This window comes from Motacilla alba, chromosome 28, assembly GCF_015832195.1.
Source record: "Motacilla alba alba isolate MOTALB_02 chromosome 28, Motacilla_alba_V1.0_pri, whole genome shotgun sequence".
Taxonomy (NCBI): Eukaryota; Metazoa; Chordata; class Aves; order Passeriformes; family Motacillidae; genus Motacilla; species Motacilla alba.
In genome coordinates, this window is record NC_052043.1 from 2,445,302 (window position 1) to 2,461,301 (window position 16,000).

The 16,000-nt window shown below is 56.4% G+C and overlaps 3 protein-coding genes across 3 annotated transcripts; 1 reads left to right on the plus strand and 2 right to left on the minus strand.

Moving 5' to 3' along the window:
- Positions 1-615: 615 nt before the first annotated feature.
- LOC119712561 (granzyme G-like) lies at positions 616-4,265 on the minus strand. The gene is made up of 5 exons (XM_038163935.1): positions 3,538-4,265; positions 3,280-3,439; positions 2,098-2,239; positions 1,740-1,952; positions 616-1,365 (listed from the first exon to the last, which is right to left on the minus strand). The coding sequence occupies exons 1-5, from the start codon at positions 3,611-3,613 to the stop codon at positions 1,228-1,230; spliced, it is 729 nt and encodes a 242-aa protein (XP_038019863.1). The 5' UTR covers positions 3,614-4,265; the 3' UTR covers positions 616-1,227.
- A 3,226-nt stretch (positions 4,266-7,491) lies between these two features.
- On the minus strand, positions 7,492-9,846 carry LOC119712506 (mast cell protease 1A-like). Its single transcript, XM_038163814.1, has 5 exons — positions 9,722-9,846; positions 9,488-9,635; positions 9,164-9,299; positions 8,653-8,904; positions 7,492-7,961 (listed from the first exon to the last, which is right to left on the minus strand). Exons 1-5 carry the CDS (start codon positions 9,783-9,785, stop codon positions 7,827-7,829), a joined length of 735 nt encoding a protein of 244 aa, XP_038019742.1. The 5' UTR covers positions 9,786-9,846; the 3' UTR covers positions 7,492-7,826.
- Positions 9,847-12,553: 2,707 nt separating this feature from the next.
- On the plus strand, positions 12,554-15,813 carry S1PR4 (sphingosine-1-phosphate receptor 4). Its single transcript, XM_038163859.1, has 2 exons — positions 12,554-12,675; positions 13,527-15,813. Exon 2 carries the CDS (start codon positions 13,675-13,677, stop codon positions 14,878-14,880), a length of 1,206 nt encoding a protein of 401 aa, XP_038019787.1. The 5' UTR covers positions 12,554-12,675; positions 13,527-13,674; the 3' UTR covers positions 14,881-15,813.
- Positions 15,814-16,000: the final 187 nt, after the last annotated feature.

A 16,000-nucleotide genomic window follows, 5' to 3' on the forward strand; every position in this document is an offset into this window, starting at 1 on the left:
TCCAGTACTGCCACAGATGTTGGAATGGCCTCTGACAAGTCACCTTTGGGCAGAGGTGAGCATAAGGAAAGGCAAACACTCCCCAGAAATGTGGCTTTGTAGATGAAATCCCAAACATCTGACGGAAGTGTTTGAGCTCCTCTTGCTGGGTCTCTTGCCAAATCTCCAGATTAATTTCCTCAGGTTGCAATACTTTTAAGCTCTATTGTCGGAAAAGCAGGGGTTTATATTTTTTGTCTTAAAGGAATAAAATATTTCCTGACTGTCAGGCTGTGGTGGGACTGGGAGGTTCCTCTCTTTGCTGCCAGCTTCATTAAAAAGATGGCTCAGAGTGCCCTGATGAGCACTGTGAGTGACAGAGATGCACTGGGGGGAAGGAAGATGCTGGTTGGGTGTGGAATGGCAGCCAGAGGTGGGATGGGGTAGAATTGAGAGGGGCCCGTGGGGGACAGGATGTGATGGAGAGAGGAAACCTTCCCAAGGACCAGCTTGGAGGCCCCTGGAGGGGGTGAGGAGAGCCCCTGCCCTGAAATCCAGACTGGACATCTGTTCTGGAGGTTTAGAGGGCAGAAAATGGAGGCCCTTGGTTGGGGTGGAAACCTCCAGCTGGGGATTCAGCCCTTGGAGCTGTGGCTTTCTCCTGAGCTGCTCAGCACTGGAGCCAGAGGCCCAGAGAAATCCAAATGGCACCAGGGAAAAGGCTTTCAAATGCTGATGAGATTTATTGGTTTTCTGTGTTCTTACAACACTGGAGGGAGGGGAGACAGGAGGCAGCAGGTTTCAGAGGGAGGGGCAGCAGCAGTGGAGCACTGGAAGTGTCCTCCTTGGAGCCTGGGCAATCCTGCAGCTCAGAGCTTGGGCAGAGGACACCCAGACACGCCACGAATGGCAGGCTGCTCTTTGCATCCCTCTGATCTTCCCCTGAGGGTTCCAGACATCCCCTCAGCTGCCGGCCCCGCTCTGGGGCTGTCCTGCTGCCTCCTGTGCAGAGCTGGAGCCACGGAGGGCACAGTCAGGGCAGCCCTGAAGGAGCCCAGCGTGCCCAGGGCACAAACCCAGCCAAGGCACCCCCTCCGTGCCAGCCCCAGCCCGGGCAGAGCTCGGCCTGGCTGTGCAGAAGTCCTTGCCACGTCCACGAGGAGCCGTGGCAGATGTTTCCAGGGAGAAAGGAAAGGCAAGCTGCTGAGGATGGGGCTCTGGAGGGCGAGCTCTGCAGGGGGAGCAGGGTCACGAGGACTTCATGACACTGCTGGCCCAGGGGAGGAAAGGAGCAATGTGTGTGTAGAAGCCAGGCCAGTTGCTGTGCCTGTAGGAGAAGATGCCAAAGGCTTTGTTGTTGCAGACCAGAGGATCCCCAGCATCACCCTGTGAAAAGGAGGAGAGAGATCAGTGCCTGGGAGCTGCAGGGGAGGAGGGAGGCTGCAAACATCAGGGCAGGGTTTCCCCAGGACTGGCAGTGGGTGGGATAACTCTGCCTCCACAAGGGGCTGGTGGTGACAGCTTTGTTTGGGACAGCTGGGGGAACACTGAAGCTCCATTTCTGCCCTTGTGCTGGCTTCAGGCACAAAACACACTCAGACCAGCAGGGAGACTCAGGGTGAGCCCCTCTGGCCAAGCCATTGCTGAGACTCCCAGGTCCTGTGCCATGGGAAGAGAAGGATCCTCTTCTCCTTGTGCTTTGCCCCTGGCTCAAACCTCCCCCTCCTCCTCCTCCTCCTCCTCTCCCTGAGCAGACTGACCTTTTCAGGTACCCTGGAGGATCTGCTGCGGCCACAAATCAAGTTGTCAGCAAGGCCTGGGTAGTGGCTGAGGCAGTCCCTCTGCCTGAGGACGGTGACAGTGGCTGTCCTGTCGCCCCAGCCAGCCACGCTGCACTCGGTGCCACCCCGAACTTTGGACTTCTCAAAGGAAATGGGCCTGACGTGGCCACTGCTGGTGGCATTGCCATTCAGCTGGGCAAGGGGACAGAAAACACCGAGGTGAAAAGAGAGAAAGAGAGAAGAAAGCACAGAGCTGAGTGCTTGCCCTGTCCCCCCCTGCCCAGGGCTGCAGCTCAGCTCTGCACAGCAGGCCATGCAGGGGCTCCAGCCAGGTTACCTTCAGCAGGAGGATGTCGTTGCCCTCCTTGGGGCTCGTGAAGCCTGGGTGGCAGTGGTACTCCTTGACCTGGAAGGTTTGCCAGCTTTCCTCTCTCCTTTGCGGGGTGTGGGCTCCCAGGACGACAGTCAGAGGTTTGTGCCTGGTGGCATCAAGCGCAGCGGTGTCACCAGCTTGTCCCTGGCTCACCTGGGGACACTGAGGCTCGTCCCCCAGGGCATGGCCAGGACAGTCCGGTTGCACAATACAGTGTATCTGGATTCCCACAAAATCCATTATCCAGCACTTTGAAAGAAGAGCAGTGGGAGCAAGGAGCTCTGCCAGTGAACCTGCCCAGCCAAGAGGCAGAGCCAGCTCCCACCTGACACACCAGAGCTCTGCAAGGGCTCCTTTACCTGCTTTATCTCTCCTTTATCTCCTTTATCTCAGCACCCAGACCTCAAGCTGGGCACATTTGTGCAATACTGCTGCTGCTCTGGGCTCCACAGCCCCAGGGAAGTCCAGGGGGTTTCTAAATCAGCATATTTCTCTGTCCTCTACATCAGCTGCAGAAAGTGCTGCCTCAGGAGAACTGGAAAGGACCTTGGGTGTGTGCAGGAGTGCCTCCCACTCTCCCAGGTGAGGCTCGGGCCTCCAGGATCCTCCCTCCTGCCCAGGTGTGGCACTGGCCCTGAGCCTGGCACTGGCACAGGCAGAGCTGGCAGCCCTGAGCCGTGTGGGAGCCACAGGCAGAGCTGGGCACGCCTGGAAAAGCCCTCCTGCCCATCCAGAGCCCAGCTGGAGGGGTGGAAAAGGGCTGGGCAAGCAGCTGGAATATTCATAGGAATATAGGAATGTGTTTCATAGGAAATAATTCTGCCAGCAAACAAGCTGGTGGCAGAAAGGACAAAGCCTGCCAGCAGGTCAGTGCCACCCTGACCTCCCATTTTTTGACATCTGGGAAAAACCAAACGAGTCATGGAGAGGGAAAAAATCAGGGTAAATATCTGGGGGTGGGCTGGGGAGGGAGATGGGGCTCAGAGCTGCCCCTGAGCTGTGCCCTGCCCTGTCCTGCTGCCAGGAAAGAGCCAGCCCGTGGCTGAGGTGGCTCCAGCTGTGAGCCCTCCCTCGGGGAGGTGTCCCCAGGCCCTGGTGGGGCAGACACCTCTCTGCAGGTGCTCTGTGGACCCAGCAAACACTTACTCGAGGCACTGAGCTGCTGTCATCACCCAGCCTGGAGCCACCAGGAAGCCTCCACAGGAGTGGTTGTCCTTCCCCTGCAGAAAGGCCACGTAGGGGGTGGGCTGTGTCCTGGAGGGTGCCTTGGCTTCTCCTCCTCTCTCCCTCCACTTCCAGGGATGATCTGCAACGGATGGGGCTGGGGATGAGGTTTTTGGAGGGCACAGGGCTGAGATTTATCCTTCCCCAACCCTCTCCTCTCCTCCAACCCTCTCTACTTACTGCTGCTGACTGGGGGGCACATCACCAGCACGAGGGGCAGCAGCAGGGGCAGCAGGAGGCTCTGCAGGTGCTCCATCACGGCCTTCTGTGGATCCCGTCGAGGTGGGGCTGCTTCTGGGGTCTCATCCTGCTCCCAGCAGGGTTTTATAGCCTGACACCAGACTCCAGGAAACCACAGAAGGCAGACTCATCTGAAGAATCTCTCCACAAGTTGCATGTCTCAGCAGTGTGAGAGGGGAATTCAGTCAGTCTTGGCATTGGGCATTAACCCACTCCATCACGGGTCTGATCTGAGGGATCTGACGTCCTTCTAAAACCAGAGCCAATTTTAGAACATCATGTTTGTTCTGGAAGTTGTGGGCAATGCACCCACCCTCACCTCTTTGACTCCCTGTGAGTCCTTCCCTTGCAGTTCTCTTCTTGCAAACCCTCTTGATTTTTATCAGGAGCCCCACATGAGCAAGGTTTCTTTCACCTGATGCACCCGTTCCATCATTCCAGCGATGCCTTGTGAAGGCTGACCCAGTACAGAGAGCAGACAGGGTGAGTTCATTAAGCAGGGATTTCCTAAAAGGCCTCAGTGGATGCACCTTGGGCAGCACAAGAGCCCAGCCAGGGCTGCACCCAAGATGAACCAAAACGGTCACAAAATGGACAGCAGCTCACAGGGTGAGACATTTTTATAAGTTCTGCTCCATTTGCATTTTGGAGCTAATTGTCCAATTACAGCTTTAATCCCAACCTTCTTGTTTTTCTCTCTTCATTCCACGCTGTTTGTGCTCCTGGGCTGAGGTTTGGATCATTTGTCCTTGGTCCCCAGCTGGAGCAGGAATTGTTTTGTGTCCCTGCTCTGTGCAGAGAGCTCAGCATCCCCTCATGTGAAGCCCAGACCCACCCACTGAAGCAGCACAGAATCTGAAAAACAGAAAAGCTCAAACCTGGGGCACCACTAAAGGCTCTGCAGTGGCAGGTGAGGACCCTCCTGCTCTCCCTCAGCAGCTGCAGTCTTGGCTGATGGAGCAAAATTGCAATAAGTGTGTTTAAAACATGGCACTGATGATATTGGGAAGAAATCCTTCCCTGGCAGGGTGGGCAGGGGCTGGGATGGAATTCCCAGAGCAGCTGGGGCTGCCCCTGGATCCCTGGCAGTGCCCAAGGCCAGGCTGGACAGGGCTTGGAGCAGCCTGGGACAGTGGAAGGTGTCCAGGGGTGGAATGAGATGACCCCTAAGGGCCCTTCCAGCCCAAACCATTCTGGGATTTTACAGTAAGAGCAAACCTGGAACATCCACGGCTCACCTGTGACGAAACGGGGCTGAGGCTTCCTTGCTGCCCTCACTGCCAGGAAATCTGCCTTCCCCCCTGCCTCCTGCGCCAACTGGGCAAACCCCAGCTTTGAGCTACGAGCTGCCACTCTCGTGCAAAGCCTGCAGCAGCTGGAGCTTCAAGGAAAACCCTGACGTGACAGAGATTCATAAAGCACAGATAAGCAGCTGCAGCCTGTTCACTTGCAGATTTCTGAGCCGATAGCAGCTGCGAGCAGAAGCCCAAACATGGACCCTTCTCGGTTTCCCCAGGGCAGCCTGGGTGCTGGAGGCAGAGCTGACGCAGCTTCCCTTCATCCCAGGCAAGAACCCGGAGGATTTGGGAGCAGAAATCCAGGCTGGGCTGGGGAAACCTCCTCCTGGCGGGGTGACCAGTGGGAAAGGCCATGAGAGCAGGGCAGGCACCCCTTCCCTCGGACTGCAGCCAGCTTTCGTGCATTTAAAATTCCCCGCTGGTTTTTCCCACCACAAACCGACTCACAAAGTCTCCTCCTGACATCACAGACATCCTCCCCCCTGCCCGGGACTTCTGCACTCACTCATTCACCAGAGCTAATTGTTGGAACTCTAATCGTGGAGCTTTTTTTTTTTTTTTTGAGTATGTAGTAATAATTGAACAAGTATCTTATTATTCAGGTTAAATTGTTTGAATATTCGGATGGTAAAATTAATGAGATTGGTGTTTGTGGTTAGGAATTGTTAAGGTAATGTTGGTGATAAGAGTATTAGTTATAACATTTTTTTTAGTGAAAAATTTTGGAAGAGAAGTGATTGTGAATATGTATTATAAAGTATGATTCAGTGTGTTGTTGAATTGTATTTTATAACTTCAGTAACATATTGAATAAAGGTTGGTGAATAATTTTAGTGGTGAATTGTATTTTATAACTTCAGTAACATATTGAATAAAGGTTGGTGAATAATTTTAGTGGTGAATTGTATTTTATAACTTCAGTAACATATTGAATAAAGGTTGGTGAATAATTTTAGACAAAACAACTTTATTTAATGTCTGTCCCCATCAGCTCCCCTGGGAGCTCTTGGCTCTCTCTGCACTCAAGAGATGCCACCAGGAAGGAGCTGGAAGGAAGGAGATGAGGGCTCAGGGAGAGCCTGGGGCAGGCCACGGAAGGAAGTTCAGACTCCAATGCAGGAGCTGTCTGGAAGCAGCCCTTGGGCATCCTTTGAGGACAGAACTTGGCTCTGGGCATCACCCAGCTGAGGGAAGAGATTTGGGCTGCCACCAGACCAGCCTCTGCTCGGGGGACAAGGATGTGCCCAGCAGCCCCAAGCACCCACCAGGACTGGCCCCTGCCCTCTCCAGGACCCAGCTGGGCCCTGCAGGGAGGGGAGGAGGAAGTGGCTTTGGGGTCAGGCACTTCTGTGACCCCAGGTCCTTCAAGCCCTTTCAGTTGAAGCCTTCCTGTGCTTGTACCCAGGGCACGGTGCAGGAACAGGGATGGACTGTGGCTGCAAAGCCTGGGAGCAGTGGGTGTGGGACAGCTGGGACTTGGGGGGGGTGCCTGCTCTTTGGGATCCTAAATCCTGGTGTTTTAACAGCCACCTGCCTGCACCCAAGGGCTCAGAACACAGAGAGTCCAGCTCCCTGCAGCCAGGGGAGCCTCTGGCAGCTCAGAGAGACCAGCCTGCTGTGAGCTTGCTGTCCAGGCTGCCCTGTGCCCTGGGCTGCAGCACCTCGGGGGGGAGCAGCTTCACTCTGCAGAGCCTGGCACCCTCAGAGCCCTGGGCACTGCTGGTGCCCACAGCCCTGCTGCCCGTGCTGCCAGGAGGGTGAAGCTGGTGAAGGGAGTGTGTGCCCATCACCGTGCCCGTTTCTACCTGGGCAGTTCCTCTCCTCACAGCAGGCTCATCAGTAACAGCAGCTTCTTCAAGTCAGGTCTCAGAAGCTCTCGGAGGTCTATTACTCACTTAAGACAGCTCAGCTACTTTTGGGGGCATAGAATCAGCAGGATGGCTTCCGTGGCAGTGTTGGAAATAAAAAAGTTTAATAAAAGGCAAAATAACAGAGGAAAACTGAGCTAGGTGCAAGAGGTTCTTGCTTCTGGTAGAACACCTCACAAAAGTGATTAGTTTCTTTGTTGTCTTCTTTTTCTAGTAAATTGCCCAGGTGGGATTTCTTGGCTCCTGTCTAATTAGCTATCCTTAAGTTTGAGGTGAAGCTCCCCGGGCCTATGAGGCGGCTTTTACACCCAATCAAAGAGAGGAACTTCTGAGCTTCTTTCCTTTCTGAGGGGACAGAAGACAGTTTTGTCACTCGGTCAAGAGGAGGCACATTCCTGTACTCATCATCCCTGGGAGCCCAGGGAGGGCAAGCCCAGCCCTTGTTTCTGGTTCTGCTGTTGAGTGAGGCAGAGTTGTGACCGCTGCTGGCCCTGCAGCCTCCCCCGAGCAGCAGCCAGAGCCTCCCTCCTGCTGAACGTGATTTACCATCTGGGGGGCTGCAGCTCCCCGCTCTGGTCCCTTCTGCTGCAGAGCAGCACTTCCCACACCCCAATCCCCAAGCTGGCAGGATGCTTCGGCCCCGGAGGAGCCCAGAAGAGCTCGGTTTGAACAGTTGTGATTTAAGGTTTCTCTCTGTGCCGAGGCCACAAGAAACACGACACACGCCGGGAGGGGCAGCTTTGAGTTTACTCGAAGTGCAACAAGGTTCAAGCAGGAACAGGGTTATCTCTGAAGGAAGTGAGGTTTCTTGTGGCACAGCCTCTTTTTGTGCCGTCTGGGGCCATCCCTGCTCCTGCCAGGGGGGTTTAGCAGAGCCCTGGGACAGGAGGGACAGGCAGCAGCCCCGAGCAGAGCAAAGGGCACTCTCAAGAGCACTGACCAAGTCTCTTGGGTTCCCGAGGAGACAGGAGGGAGTTGAGCCTTCAGCAGGGGCAGGAAGGAAGCTCTTGCAGTGTCCAGGGCCACACCAGAGCTGGAGAAAGTGCTGCCACTGGCACTGCCACTACTTCTTCATGACTTTTTTGATCCAGGGCAGGTAGTTGGAGATGCGGGTGTAGACCCCGGGTGGGGAGTCGTAGCCAAAGGAAACAATGCCTTGTGCCACTTTGTTACACACCAGGGGCCCGCCTGAGTCTCCCTGGGGAGAGATGAGATCGATTTTCGAGGTCTCTTCCCTGCGGTGACAGATTTGCCCCCGGTCCCTCCCTGCCCTGGGGCTCTGCTCCTGCCCCATTCCCCCCCGTGAGCTGGGGGAGCTCTACCCCTGCTGCTGGCCGGGGACTGTGGCTGGCGTCAGGACATGCAGAGAGCCAGTCCTGATGGCAACTGTGACCAAACGCTTGTCACCTGCCCTGGGAGCTGCCCCTGCTGCAGCTCCCGTGTCGCTGTCATATTTGATGAAAATCCCTTGGCCAGGAGTTTTTCTCCTGAGAGCTGAGGAGTCTCGGGACAGAAATGTAAGCAACAACTATCTGATAGCTGCAGAATGTGGTCTGGAGAGGGTTTACCAACAGGTGCATCTTTGCTCTCATGTGAATTGTTTTTACTTAATGCCCAATCATGGTCCAGCTGCGTTGAAGCTCTGAGAGTCACAGGTAATTATTTGATTATTATTTTATTCTATTCTATTCTAGTCTAGCCTTCTGCCTGCATCCTTTCTCTATTTCTTTTAGTATAGTATTTTTAATATCACATATATCATAATATAATAAATCAGAGTCTGCAGAAAAAGAGGCTCTGAAACACAGAGTCAAAATTCTCATCCCTTCCCTCGTCCTGGGGTCCCTGCAAACACCACCAGAGCTCCTGCCCCCTGTGCCCTCCCGTACCTGGCTGGAATCCTTCAGCTGGTGGAAGCTGCCTGCACAGACCATGCCAGAATCCAGGTGTGGGTAGAAGAGGGTGCATTTCCTGCGGCTGTAGATGGAGACTTGGGTCTCAAAGAGCTTGTTGGTGGCCTTGTCCTCGTCGATCAGACCCCAGCCTGCAATCATGCACTTGGTGCCCGTGGGGAGGTCGCTGCCTGTCCTGGGCAGGGGGATGGGCTGCACGTACTCATTGAGAGTGGCCTTTGATGTCAGCTGGGGGAAAGCAGGGGGTTGAGAGAGGGCCGGGAGCAGGACACTCGCTCTGCAGAGGGTCTAGCAGGCTCTGCAAGCTGCAGGGAGCTGCTGTGAGAGCCACACGAGGCTCCCATGGCTCCTTCCCAGGTCCCTCCCAGCCCTGCCAGCCTCCAGCCCCTCGGGCAGGAGCAGCTTTGGGGAAGGAGCTGACAGCCAGGACAAGCTCTACCCAGTCCCAGGTGGCCCCACAGCCCCTCTGCCCCTCAGAACTCCTTGCCTGCAGCAGCATGATGTCGTTTTGAGTCGTGCTGGGGTTGTATTCAGGGTGCTCGTGGTACTTGAGGACTCCCCGGACCTGCTGGGTTTTTTCTGGTTCGTGGATGTTGTGAGCCCCCAGGATGACCGTGATATTCCTGGCCATGGCAGAAGGAGGGGGAAAGGGGAAATCAGGCTGGGTGTCACCCCCTCCCTCATTTTACAGAACTCGTTTTACAGGCAGGTGGAGAGAGCCCAGCAGGGACCTGCTCCAAAACTGCTCCAGGGAAGGAGCTCCCAGGCTGGAGGAGAAAGAAAGTGATAAAACCCCTGTATGAATACTCACCCCATGCAGTGTGCAGCTGACATCACCCAGTCTGGGGCCACCAGGAAGCCCCCACAGCCCCCCAGCTCTGCTATCTTCAGGAAGGCCATGTACGGGTGCGAGTGGGGCCGCGCCTCGTGGCCCCCCACAATCTGAGCCTGCAGAGCACCTGCAAGAAACCCCAGCCCAGCATGAGCCAGGAGCTGCTGAGAGCCCCAAAGCAGCCACCTGCCCCCCAGCAAAGCCCTGACTCACTGGCACTGGCCCAGGGGCAGCAGAGCAGGAGCAGCAGGGCTGGCACTGCCTGGGGCTGGCACATCTCTGCCAGGCTGGGTGCCCAGTTGGGTGCCAGTCCTGAGCTTGCCCGTGGTCAGGAGCTGGTTTTATAGCCTGCAGGCAGCTGTGCCCAGCAGCCAGGAAACCCAGGAAACCATGTGCAAAGGGCTGATTGGGCTAATCAGGGCATCTCTGGCCTGGCCTGCTCAGTGCCCACGTGCCCCTGGCTGGCATTGATGGGTGATAGCCCAGGGGGGAAGGCCAGGGCAGATAGAGCCTGGCACAGCACAGTCACAGCCTCAGGGGGTGCTGGCAGCAAGAGAGAGGCCATCCTGTGGTGGTTTTGAGGTGTGATTTAACATTTCTCTCACACTTTCTTTTTAAAGTTTTCGCCTTGAGGAAATGTAAGGTTCTAAAAAAAAAGCCACTTAAAAAAAAAAACCAAAACTAATCAGAAAAACGTGGCCATTTAAAGTCATGAATGTGGTCTAGAGGAGACAATCCTGAAACTTGCTCTTTCATATTCTCGTTTTCCTTTGAGAGATGCTCTGCAGAGATCCACCATCACCACCAGCCAATTTAAATGAAAGGGCCCAACAACTGTGCCTGGGATGGTTTTTGAGCACTGTGAAAAGTCAGATCTGCAGGGTTTGGGTCCGCCCAGCTCAGAGGAGCCTTCCTGGCTCTTCTTGGCTCCTCTGGGGCCAGAAGCATCCTGCCAGCTTGGGGACTGGGATGTGGGAAGTGCTGCTCTGCAGCAGAAGAGACCAAAGCGGGGAAGTGCAACCACCCAACTGCCAGGAGTGATCAGTCATTTTTAAACCAAGCCTGCTCCACCCTTCCTGGAGCAGAAAAACACCAGTGAGGGGCTGCCTCGGGGCCATGCAGAGGGGACAGGATGGGTGCCCGGGGAGAGGTGGGGATGCCTGATGGCCATGAGCCAGCCTGGGGGCTGCCTGACACAGAGCCCTCCACAGAGCTGAACCCATGACTTGGTTTTTTAAATCTTAATATCTGAAAGCACAAGGTTTAATCAGGACTGTGCAGCAGCACAGCAGGAAAACCTCAAGAGGAATCATCGATATTTTATCTTGTGTTTGTACCTTGCTGTCTTTGCCCTGCCGTTACTTGTGGCCCCCCACAATCTGTGGCTGGAAACCCTCCCGGGAGCAGCAGCCCCAGGACAGGAGGGACTGGGCAGGCCACAGGCCATGGGCACAGGGAGCTGAGCTGCTCTCCTGCTCCCCTCTGACTGCAGACAAGTTCCTCTCTCTGAGGCCAAGGTATTTTGGCCTTCCTCTTGACCTCTGGAGGGTTCCAGGGCTTCTCTGCTGAGGTGCCCCATCTCAGCATCCATCAATACCTGCTTTAGGCTTGGAACTGGAGCAGGTCCACAGGGCTTCAGCTGCCCCCCATGTGTCCCCTGGCCCTTTCCAGACAAGCACACAGAGCCACCAGGCAGTTTCAGGCAGTTTCAGGCAGGTTGTGGCTCTGATCTGAAGGAAGAGATGAGAAAAGTTGCAGGAGGGGGTGTCCCTCCCCTGACCCACTTGGCTTCAGACAAAGAACATCTGAACTGGGATGGCAGCAGAAGAGAAAGGCCAAGATGCAGCTCAGGCTGTGGCTGCAGAGAGCAATGGGGATGAGGCAGAGCAGGAACTCTTCTTCATGTGGGGGCTCAGACCCCATTAGCCCCCAGTCACGAGCTGGGGACTCCTTGCCTTGGCTGCGTTTGTGGAAGGGGCATCTTTTTAGGAAGATCCTTTGATGTTTTGCTGGTCCAGAGAACCTGAACACCAAGGGTGAGGGGGGGTGTCAAGCTGTCCCAGCAGCTCATCTGCCTCGAGCCCTCCTGCTCTCAGAAGGGTTTGCCTGCCCCAGGCCCATCCTCTCCACAGATCTCTCAGGAATCCCTGAGACTCCTCACACATCGCCAGCTCTTGGAGAAGCTACTTAGAACCCCTGACAAGACAAGTTTCTCCATCCTCTGATCTTCCAGGAACATTCCACTGTCTGACTGTAACCTTTTCCTGAGCCAGAGACAACCCAGAGCCAGACCCAGAGACCCAGAACTTTCTATCAAGCTCTAAAAACTCTCTACAGGTCCATTTCCCAAAATCAAGCCCTAAAAACCCTCTACAAATCCATTTCCTGAACAGACACACGAGCAGTAGGCTCCCCCTGAGGCAAGAGCAAAGCTCCCAGGGGTGATGTGCCAGGGTCACACCGAGCCTTGGATTCCAGGGATCTGGGGAGGCTTTGGGAGTGAGCTCCTGGTGCTGAATGTGCAGCCCTGCACTCGCGGCCCAGCCTCCCGGCTGATTTCCGCTCCTTCAATCTCGGGTCATCTGCTGACCTTATCACTGTGAGTTTCTTTCCACACTGCTGATAGAAAAGGCCAAAACCTCAGCTGAAAGGGTGAAGGTGGAGGATGGAGCCCTCAGCTTTTGATGAGAAGCGCTCTTGCTTGCACGTGGCTTCCTGCAGGAGCGTCCTTTGCATTTTCCTCGTGTCTGTGCTGCCATCCGGGCTGGGATCAGTCTGTCCAGGGATGGATGAGCTCCCTGGACAGCTCCCTGCTGAGGGAAGAGCTCTTTGCTCCCAGCCTTGGGACATCTCCATGGCTTCCTGGCAGTCTGGAGTGGGAGCCCAGGGCCAGCAGGGCACAGCTTCTGCTGAGATCCTGAGTTAAAAGGTGCTCTGCTTTTCTTTCATCTCTGCCACTCTGCAGCTGATTTGGGTGGGGTCCACCCTGCAAAGAAGTGTGGTTGATGTTGTAACTTCCCCTTTTTCACTTTGGTAGGTAGAAGCCTCACTTATTTTGCACGAGGAGCTGTCCCCACTACCTGCACCATGCTGGGCCACAGACAAGGAGCTGGAGAGCACTGCTGAACCTCCCTTGGGCAGCAAGAGCCTCCCACAAGCCATGAAAGGTGAGTCCTCAGGCAAATTCCCAGCCACAGTTGGGAATAGCACGTTCCAAGGCTCTCCTGTTGAGTTTTGCAAACATGAGGAATTAGGCCAATGCTGGAAATTAACATTTCAGCCGTGCTCTCGTTCACTGATTCTGGTCTCAGCACCTTGTGCCTCCTCAAAGGTGAGAAGCAGCAGCTTTTTGTCTCCTTCCCTGCCTGTGGGAGGATCCTGACCCATCTCTAGCAGGTGCTTGGTGAGTTGAAGTGTGGCTGCAGCATCAGGGCACATGCTCAGCTTGGAGCAGCTGGTTTCCTCTGGCGTGGAGGGGCTGAGGCTCGGCTGCAGCCCCACAGGGGCCAGGAGCTGCTGCACAGACAGGATGGATGGGTCTGGATGTGTTCTGAGAGAGTGGCAGGAGCTGGGGCCATGGAGTGACAGCATGGATCTTCCTCCTGAAGAAGGAAGAGGCATGATCTGAGCATGGCACAGGGCAGCTGATGAAGAGGCAGTGGTTCTGCCAGGCTCAGGGGCGAGCTGAGAAGCACAGCAAGCAAAGCACTTTGTATCCCAAGCTGTCTGGGTGCTCTTACCAGCACTCGGATCTGTTCAGTCCCCCAGACCCCACCCACCAAGGTGTTGCCCCGTTTGCCACAGCCTGCTCCAACCCTGGCACGTTTCTTCGCTCATGCCACACCTTCACAACCACAGCAAAGCAGAGAATAACCAGACCCTTACCAAGAAATGATGACAGCTGTTAGAAGAGATGTCAATACAGTCTCACAACAGGAAACTTTATTAAACAACAGGAAGCCCATCTCATGGGTGGACTTACAAAACACCTCACCCTCCTCTCCCCTTGCTCTTTCAGTGCTGCAGGGCTGGCAGACAGGGCTCTGACTCTCACCTCCTCTGAGCAGGGCTGGGTTCAGCCCTCAAACAGAGGATCTGCTTTGCCCCGAGCCCCACCTGACCCTTCCTCCATCGAGCATCCCCTGCCTGCTGCCCCACCTCAGAAGATGGCTGCTCCAGTGCTGGGCTGGCTGGTGAATCGCTCCCTCCTCCTTCCCCTGGACTCTGCTCAGCTGCTCGGCACAAAAGCCTCCTGCCTGCAGCTGGCCGCCGCGAGGAACGTGAACATCATCCTGCAGCACTACAACTTCTCAGGCAAGCTCGCCAAGCGGCCCTCCGGCGACGAGGGCATGGGGCTGCTCCGCACGGCCTTCGCCGTCATCAGCTGCCTCATCATCCTGGAGAACCTGCTGGTGCTGCTGGCCGTGCTGCGCTGCCTGCGGGGCCGCCGCTGGGTCTACTCCTGCATCGCCAGCATCACCCTCAGCGACCTGCTGGCGGGCGTCGCCTACCTCTGCAACCTCTGCCTGTCGGGCAGCAAGACCTTCCAGCTGTCCCCGCAGCTCTGGTTCCTGCGGGAGGGCATCCTCTTCATCGCCTTGGCCGCCTCCACCTTCAGCCTGCTGGTGACGGCCGTGGAGCGCTACAGTGCCATGGTGAGGCCCATCGCGGAGAACGAGGCCAGCAAGACCCTGCGCCTGCGCGGCCTCATCGTGGCCTGCTGGCTGCTGGCCCTCGTCATCGGCCTGCTCCCGCTGCTGGGCTGGAACTGCCTCTGCGACTTCCAGGCCTGCTCCGTGCTCCTGCCTCTCTACTCCAAGAACTACATCCTCTTCTCCGTGGTTATGTTCAGCATCATCCTCCTGGGTATCATCGGCTTCTACATCTCCATCTTCCACCTGGTGCAGGCCAGCTCCAGGCAAAGCAGCTCCCGGCACGGCCGCCGGCGCTCCCTGCGCTTGCTGAAGACGGTGCTGATGATCCTGGGGGCCTTCATCCTCTGCTGGAGCCCCCTCTTTGTGCTGCTGCTCTTTGACGTGTTCTGTGACACCGGGGCCTGCAGCCACCTGCACAGCCTGGACTGGACCCTGGCTCTGGCCCTGCTCAACTCGGGGGTCAATCCCGTCATTTACTCGCTGCGGAGCGTGGAGGTTCGCCGTGCCGTGGGGAGCCTGCTGTGCTGCTGCTGCGTCAGGGCCGGGCTCTGCGGGCCCGGCAGCTGCGTGGTCATCTCGGACATCAACTCCGGCTCCTCCACCGAGAGCTCCCTGCGCTGCCGGGACAGCTTCCGCAGCTCCGTGGCCTGGAACGCGCGGCCCAGGGCGCCGCTGTCCAGCAACTCCAGCATGATGAGCAACCTGCCCAGTCTGTGAGGGGCACGGCGAGAGCCAGAGGTGCCAGACAGCCCCCAGGAGCTCGAGGTGCAGCCCCTGGCCTGGCAGGACTGTAGCAAGGCTGACGGGTTGTGAGCCGGGCCAGGCTTTGCAGTCCCGTGGGGCTGGGATGGTGCCGCGGGGTGGGTGCAGCACAGGGAGAGGAATTGCTCCTAGGCTGGCGGTGAAAGACACAGGCACATTTTGGGATGGATGCTCTGCTGGGACAGCTGCAGTGCTCAGGTTCTGTGTGTGAGCTCTGGGTGTGCAGAGGTGCTGCAGCTGCTCACCTGAGGGTGTTTTGCCCCAGGGCGCATTGGCAAATAGGATGGATTTTCCCAACCAGGTGGCCCTTCCAAGCCTTTGGAATCTTTTTGGACCTTCTGTGATGGGCACAGCTGCTGGGAAGGAATGCAAGCTTGATGTCCTGCCCAGCCTGAGGATGGCAGAGGGCTGCAGCCACAGCCCACACCCTCCCCGGGGTGCAGAGGCTGAGCACTGAGCCAGGGCAAATGCTGTGACCGTGCTCAGAGCTGCAGTGACAGGGCTGGCACTGGCACGGGCAGAAGGAGGTGCCAGAGAGACTGGGGAGCCTGGTGCCATCCTGAGCCTGAAGACACGGCCAGCTTGTGCCTCAGATCCCTGCTCTTCTGCTCTCCCATGTAGGGAATAATCAGAGCAGCACCCAAATGCCTCCTCTCACCGTGCCAAAGGCCACCAAAGCACTGGGGACTCACACGAATCCTGCTGGCCCAGCCCCTCTGCAGGAGCTGAGCGTGCAGCCCATTTGTTTTGCAATAAATCAAGGTGATCAGAAAGCCTTGGGCTGATTCCCTTCGACTTTTTCCTCTGGAGGCCAGGTACTGCCTGGGGGATGCTTTTGTAGTCTGAGGACAGCTGGAGCTGCCCTCCTGTTCTCAAGACAGGGGGATTGCCCTGCTCAGGGGGCAGCAGGAGCCTCCTGCCTGGTCCTGTTCATTCCATCCTGTCCTGTCCTGTCCTGTCCCATTCATCCCATCCTGCTCCATCCTGTTCATCCCATCCCATGAATCCTGTCCTATCCCATCCCATGGATCCCATCCCATGAATCCTGTCCTATCCCATCCCATGGATCCCATCC